The sequence below is a fragment of the Chaetodon trifascialis genome, chromosome 15, assembly GCF_039877785.1.
Source record: "Chaetodon trifascialis isolate fChaTrf1 chromosome 15, fChaTrf1.hap1, whole genome shotgun sequence".
NCBI lineage: Eukaryota > Metazoa > Chordata > Actinopteri > Chaetodontiformes > Chaetodontidae > Chaetodon > Chaetodon trifascialis.
Window position 1 is genome coordinate 23,183,808 of NC_092070.1, and position 7,849 is coordinate 23,191,656.

The 7,849-nt window shown below is 46.9% G+C and overlaps 1 protein-coding gene across 1 annotated transcript; it reads right to left on the reverse strand.

Annotated features, from left to right (window-relative positions):
- Positions 1–771: 771 nt before the first annotated feature.
- LOC139343739 (neurotrophin-4) lies at positions 772–1,664 on the reverse strand. The gene has a single exon (XM_070981519.1). The coding sequence runs from the start codon at positions 1,662–1,664 to the stop codon at positions 963–965; it is 702 nt and encodes a 233-aa protein (XP_070837620.1). The 3' UTR covers positions 772–962.
- Positions 1,665–7,849: the final 6,185 nt, after the last annotated feature.

Sequence of the window (7,849 nt, forward strand, 5' to 3'; positions counted from 1 at the left end):
TTTACATAACAGATCTGAATGTGTGTTCCATGAAGCTGTAGATTGAGGAAACTGCCTCCTATCAGATTACAGCACTGAAATACCTGAAATGTGATTTTTTTTTATATCCCAGAATGCTTTGAGGATTCAATTCTGCACCTTTACATCAGTTCAGTTGTGTAACAATAATTTGCTGAGTACAAAGATCCTTTATTACCAGATTTGACAGGCAAACCGACAAACGAGCAGATGGTAAAATTTGCCTGTTTAGGCGTCATGTAATTTACAAACCACATGGTTTTACATTCATGAACCACATTTAACAAGTTCCACAGACGGAGATGTATCCTGCCACAAAACTGTCAAATCGTCGTGTGCCCATGCTGTAGGTTCTGTATCCAAAACGTTTCCCCCATCGGACTCAGCTGCTTAAAGCACTGGTACAGTATTCATGGAGCAGTAAAACGGAGCCTCAGTAGGTGGCGCTCCTTCCTCTCACAACCTGAGCGGACCAGAGGCTGGAATTATCATCAGACACTGGAGAGACCTACCACTCCATGAAGACTTCTTCTATAAATACACACAGATATACATAGCTTCATACATAAAGGTATACTGGTGTCATATTGTACACATATATAAAGGAATATATTAATATCAAAGACATACACATGCTTACATACTAATCAAAAATAACTTAGGTTATGAAAGATAAATCATACAAAAACAGTACTTTTTAAAGTAAAATCTCTATATATGACAATTTCCCTAAGATCTAGTATTGAGGTCTTCTTGTTTTTTTCAAAAGTCATTAGAAGTCGTGTTGAAGGAGGGATGAAAGACAGAGATGTGAAAAACTGGAGTCCGGCAGGAAAAACCAAATCCATCAGCGAGCGCTCGCAGAGGGATGTCACAGCTGCTCTGCTCTGTGTCACTTTCTGCTTCTTGCCACCTCTCTCAGCCTCCCCCCTCCTCTCTCCGTCTCAGCCTCTCCCCCTCCTCGTCAAGACCTCCCTCCCCAGCGCCTGATTGGCTCTGGACAGCAGCACGCAGACGCAGGACGAGTCGATCCGGATCCACCTCCATCCGGTCCTGTTGTTTGCGTCTTTGGTGAGCGCCCGCACGTACGACTGCTTGGCTTTGCACTCGCTCACCCACTGTTTTTTATCCACGCCCAAGCAGCCGGCCCCGGCTACGCCCATCCCCACCGATCTCGCTGTGGCGGCGCCCTTCGACTTGCTGGCGTTGCTCCGCTGCTCGGCCTGGCGGCAGCGAGTCTCATAGAAGTACTGTTTGAGTGGTCCTGTCTGGGTCTGGATTTCCTGCAGGATGGTGACCGTCTGACCGTGGGAGTCGATGGCGGACGTCTTGTCGGTGACCCAAACGCTTTCCGACTCGCACACCGACTTCTCTCCCCTCCTTCTGTCAATCAGGTGTGAGCGTTTGTCCCTTTTGACAGCACGAGCGGCATCCGCCGTCACTCTGGACGAGTCCGCCCAACTCAGAGTCGTCCTGTCGATGGCCCGGTCCCCGTGACCCTCAATGTGTCCGTCCATGTCCTCCAGCTCCTCTCTGTCCCAGTCCTCCTCCAGCAGGCCAGTCTCCAACATGAGCAGGAGAGGGGGGTGCGCAGGAGGCGACGGGGAGGACGAGAACAGGACTCGTGGATGCGCGTCCAGAAACATCTCGTCTCCTTCGAGGACGCTGTCCAGCCCGATCCCCGGACCCAGCCCTGCCTCCAGGTTCAAGCTCTCCTCGGGCAGACCTCTTCCAGCCCCAGGTGTCCACTGGCTTCCTGTCCCGATTGTAGATGCGTCTCTCAGCTTGTCAGAGGGAACAGTTGCTTCTGGTCCTCTTTGACCCTTTAGATTAGCAGCAGGACTGGCAGCATTGTGGGTTTCTGTCGTAGAAACCTGCAACAGTCTTTTTGTAGAGTCCTGATGATTGTCCTTCTTGGAAAAGTCCACAAAACTAGGGTAATCTTGCCTGCTGCTGCTGCTGCTGCTGCTGCGGTCAGCTTTGTAGTCCTTTGGTAGAGAGTTATCCTTGGAAACATCCTCGGTCCTGAGCGCTGCTCCGTCTGTGGGAAAGTCCACGCTGAGGCTGCTTGTGTCATCGCCGCCTGAGTTGCTCGTCGATCGGTGCTTTGAATTCTCCACTTTGAACGTGGACGACGTCTCTTCATCTACGGAGGATTTCATATAATCCTTACGGTTCTGGAGGTTTTGTCTGTTGGTGCGTTGGCTGAGGGCAGCAGCCGCGTTGTAGTCCGTTTGTGAGGCATTTCCATGGAAGCTGTAGTCCGCAGGGGGAGCTGCGAGGTGGACCGCCGGGTCATGACGGTGCTCTCTGCGGTTGTCAAAGCCAGGCTCTGTCGTCGCGGCAGCAATCCTGGACACGGGGTCGTGAGGGAAGGGCAGGGCCGAGGCAATCACCATGGCAACCAGGGGAAGCCAGTGCATCACTCCCAAGACGTATCAGCTGGGGGACGAATCAGAGGTAACAGAGAGGAAGAGACACAGTGTTATTTTATACAATGCACGTTGTGTCTTCTACAGTTAACCTAAGTACCTCAATTAAAATGTAAAAGGAGAGGTTTTACTGGTGGCCCGCAGCTTTATAACCGCTGAGGTATGGCTTTAAAATCTTGGCAGAACTCATGGAAAAACAGGACCGAGCACAGCAAGGTCGCCCTCTGAGGGAAGATGGAGTTCAGCTACGAACGCTCCAGATTCTGCCGTCTGACCTTCAAACGGAGACACTGACAACCTGGTATGTACGCAAGTCAGAAACTTTACAGCCAGAGGAAACGGATTAAAAAGACATCTGCGACCTGAGAAAACGAGCCTCGCCTTTCAGCTTTTAAGGGCATGTTTTTTTTTCTTCTCTTCTTCTTCTGTTCTTGCTGTTTTGTCTACGATCTGAGTGTCTGAGGATCTCTTTAAATCTGTGGTAACAAGCATGGCTTACCTCAGGTCTGCTTCCAAACACAAATAAATTACAAGAAAACATCCCAGTTTGGTGAGGTAAACCTCAGGTATTCTACCTGTTTGCACCTGGGCTGTGGATGAATTTGTTTTCCTTTGAAACGGGGATGTCTGAACACGATAAAATACATCTGCTGCCTCGGATTGGAAGAGTTTACTTATAGGGTGATGTGCTATCATCGCTGCTGTAAACGCTCGGCCTGCCATAACCTGCATTATTCAAACTTTGTGAAGCTTGTAGTCACAAAGGGATCAACGGCTGATTTTTGAAGCACAGAAATATTAAACAAATATTAAAGAGCGTTCATATAAACCCTCTTTGGGCTGCAGCGATGCAGCACAATCAACACAGGGCTTTATGTTTGTAAAAAACATTGAGCAGAATGGTATTAAAGGTTGCAATAATTAATCAATGGAAAATTCAGGGGAGCTGTTTTAACAATCAGTTAATCAATTTTCAAGCAGAAATCCTGAACATCTAAACCTACCAGCTCCTCAAATGTGAGCATTTGCTGCTTTTTTTTTGATAAATTTAAATTTCTGGGACAAACTGCATCACTTGAAGACATCACCTTCACTGTTTTCTGATGCTTTATAAACCAATAAATTGATTAATTAATCTAGAAAATAACCAGCAGATTAATTGATGATAAAAGCAATCATTAGGTGCATTTAATTAATCTGAATTAATGAAATCAAAGGTACAAATATGCATTTAGCAACTGAATCATTTAAATGCATAAGTTACTTTGTCTTGAGTGAATTTGCCAGATTAAACAAAATCTTCTTATAACTTACGGAAACATTAGTTTCTCTTAATCAGTCGGATGCTGTGTTAACGGCGATACACTCAAAAGTCATTACAATCACTGTGAATCAACAGAACTCAAATAAAACACGCCCTCGTGAAGCCTAATGTACACACTTTCTGACAAGACTCCTCAGGTATGTGAGAGTGTCGCGTCTGATATCATTTCCACGAAACAAAAAGCGTGACTGCGTTCAGTGAGTCATGAGAATTTCAAAAAGAGGTTCACCTGTGACTAACCGGAAAAACATCGCCCATCTGTGCGGCATGCACGGGGGGATGGCACGCACCCAGCACCCAGAACACCGCTAGAGCCACTTGTTTGAAAGCAGGGAGGAGGTCACTTGGAAAGAGTTAAAATAGGTGGAATGATCAGAATGCCAGTGATGCAGCTTTACTGGCGAGGCTTCCTCAGGCAGCAGAGAGGGGAGAAAACATGCGGGGCAGGAGGAAATACAGTAAGTGTGAAGGAGCGGGTGTCAGGACTGTTTGTTTGCTTGTGGTGTGTGAGGCTGGCTGAACGGATGCATGGTCAGTGACCACCGGTGAGTGCGTGTGAACGAGTGACAAACCAAACAAAAAAAAGGCCTTCAGTGAGAGGACGTGTAGTCAGCAGGGCCACACCCTGGACACAACGAGGAGGAGCGACAAGGTTTGGTCGACACATCACTCACGCTGTGGCCTCGGGCGCTCGGAGAGCCTGCATGACGTGCTGACAGGAAAACACATCAAAGTCCGTTGGGCTTCCCGTTTTCTCTGACTGCTCTGCCAAAATAAACTGAGGTGTTTGTGCGATGAAGGCAACGTAAACCAGGCCGAGCACGCCCCTCAAACGTGGAGCCAACGGCAATTAAAGCTGAAAACAAAGTGTGTGCAGCTAAGGTGAGGACGAGGAGGAGATCTGTGCAGGCTGAGTTTCCAGGAAAGGTCTGGAGGGTCTGTGCGAAGCGAGCGCGTCCTCTGAGCTTCTTCAGGGCTTTCTCACAGCACTCAGACGCCATGCAGAAGGCAGGCAGGAGGCCCTGCGAGCGGTTTCTTTGTAAAACAGCAGCAGCAGCAGCAGCACTTCATCACCATGCTCCATTTGCTGCAATGACACGCATCATTTGCGCTCCCTGCAAGGCTAGACGAGGACCACGACGTTCTTCCGCCCTCTGGACCGGACCCAACGCTCTGAATCCCCCCCAAGACGAACACACACAAACTCCCAGTCCCTCTGTCAAAAGCCTCCCGTCGTAAATAAACCCCACTCAACACCGCACACTTATGTTAATCCTAATCTCCGTAGCCTGAAATCTTCCAGATGAGCACAGGAAGAATACCCTGAAACCACAGGACAGGGCCTAAACAGACCGGCAGAGAGCAACCACGTCATCCAGCAAAACTCCACGATTAATCAGTCTAAACATGACCGAACAGACTAAACTATGACATTAACTGCGAGGCCTCCGCGAACTCCAGTGGCACCATGTTTCACTTAGCATTAATTATGAAGTCCCGCTGACTGCCATTAAAGAGCCGAGAGGCGGCGTCTTGACGTTCACCTCCACTGCGCCTTTCTCAGATGTTCAGAAGAAACCAGGAGGTTCGACCTTTTTTGACTCTGCTTACAAACTGTGCAATACTGTAACGCTCCCTGAGGACATTTTTCTGTGACAGCAAAACAGATTTACTTCACTTCGCTTTCAACTAGACTTTTTAAGTTTTCCCTCCCTCTGAACCACCGTTCAGTCTTTCATCTTATTTCTGTTACTCATGTTATTCTATTTATTAGTTTTATTTTAACTGATGGATCTGCTGATTCTTTTCTTTGCGGAAAGAAAACTGAAAAAAAAAAAAAAAAAAGCAAAATTCCCCCAAATTTCTTGTTTTGTTCAACAGTCCAAAAAGATGTTTAGTGTCAATGAAAGAGAGGCTTGAACAGGAGAAAGTTTTCCTTCAAAAATGATTTAATTCTGATTATTTGTCTGCTCATCATATAATTCATTAAATGAATTGTCACAGCTCTAAAATTATCTTTAAGATATTTTTTTAATGACTAACTTTCAGAAAGCATAAAACCAAAATGACTCAAACCATCTTGAGCTTTTTCTCCAAACCACGAGAGAAAAACGTGAAGAAACGGAAAAACAGCACAGGAGAGTGTTTCTTTATCTGGCACCTGGCAAATTGGTCTGACTTCTGTTTAGAGGGCTGTGTGTGAACCACAGGGGTTTAATCCAGATGAGGCAGCGTGAGCGAAGGAGGAATCAGGGGGAATTATGGTACAGAGGCGCCTCTGGCTGCGAGACCCTCCCCAGGAAACAGATGCCATAAAGAAGCTCCACACCTGGCAGCGGCTACTGTGCTATTAGCCTGTTAACAAAGTAATCCCCCCCTCATGTGCGGCTTATGTCGGACACGTCCATCTGACAGACAGAAGATGCATCCTGTGTCAGCGCTGGGACCCCGTCCCGTCCTAATCCTGCCTCTTTGAAGCCCAAAGAGCGACGGGGCGGAAGGTGTCTGGAGGCCGGCTGATTGGAGGAGAGTTTGCACCTCACATCACATCTTTCAGCAGATTTTATGACAAGTTTGGTCTGACTCAGCTGTCTGCAATGCACCTGAGAGTGTGACCACAAAAACAGCAGCAGCAGGAGTGGCTGTGACATGGAAAACACATGCAGGTGAATGTTTGTCCTCCCCCTCGCTCCCTCTCTCTCTCTGTGGACGGGTGAGGTAAAAGCTTTGGCCTCACATGTGCTCATTTACAGAGCCTGGCTGTCCCACTGTGCAAACAGCCCATTAATTCCAGCTCTGTGATTGTTTCATACCACGCTCAGCCTGCAGGATCCAGCCTCCTCCTCTGCACCATGAACGGCTCTGTCGGTGACATCAGATCTTTCTTTCTCTTTCACACATGGAAACACACAAAAGATGACAACACACACCTCTGATGAGGTGTTATACCTGCAGCGGTGCAGTAAAACAGCATGATAGATCTTTAAGGGCTTACCTGAGCTAGTTTATTAGAGTTTGATGAAACTTTTAGAGGTGAATTTTGGCTCCACAGAAGCTGTAAAAGCTGTCCCACTGAATCAGTTCATATCCTTTCACTTGCACTCACCTCCCACAGAGCCTGATCTTTTGACAATATCGGATTAAGGCATCATGTGCAGGTATGTTTTAAATGGCAGCCTGTGTGATCTACCTGCGGGTTTGGTTTGGGACTTGGTAGCTCTCACCTCACCTGAGTGACTGCCAATGAAAACAAAATGTGGAATAGGCTCCAACTGCAGGACTGCCAAAGAAAATAAAATGTGAAGTGGCATTAACTTGTTCAAAACGCCTTGATCTTTAGCGGGGTGAAAAGTGAAAGAGTCGGGCTTCCCCCACCCCCAAAAATGCTTGAAATAAGTCAAAAAGTCCAATTTAAAGGGATAATAAATAAAAAAAAAGCTGCGTGCCAGATGTGTTTGCATGCATGAATGCAGGTAAATACGTGATCTGACTGACAGATAAACCCAAAACAGTGAACTTTTCTGAAGCCAAATAAGGTCGATAAACTGACCTAATTTAATAGCTGAACGGTCGTTGATCACATTACATAACTATTGATGACTGGATACATCAATAAATCCGTGCATGCACACTGTGTAAAACTTCAGTATTCTCTGAAGAGGACAGATGAGGGCCTACATGTCTGATTTAAAGCCGTACCGTTTAGGTGAGATCCGGACCCCGCGTCCTTCCAGCTGACACCACATTGATTATAGAGTCCTGACGCCAGTCGCTCAACTGGTTTAAAAAAATAGACCCAAAAAACACCTTCGCGCGGTAACCACGACACTAAGCACGAACATTTCTTCCTCTTTTAATAGTCCATGTCATCGCATGTGCCCCCAAAATCCGACGAGGCAAAAAAAAAAGGGAAAGTAAAGTAGTAAAAAAACAGAAAACTCTCCTGTCCCCGGAGCGCTTCCACTATGGAATAAACCCAGAAAAGTGCCTGAAATGTAAACTTCCCACAGGTTTCAAATATTCCACGAGATGTTACTCCTCCAAGGAAGGCCAGAGGAAATGCATCTCAGTTCAA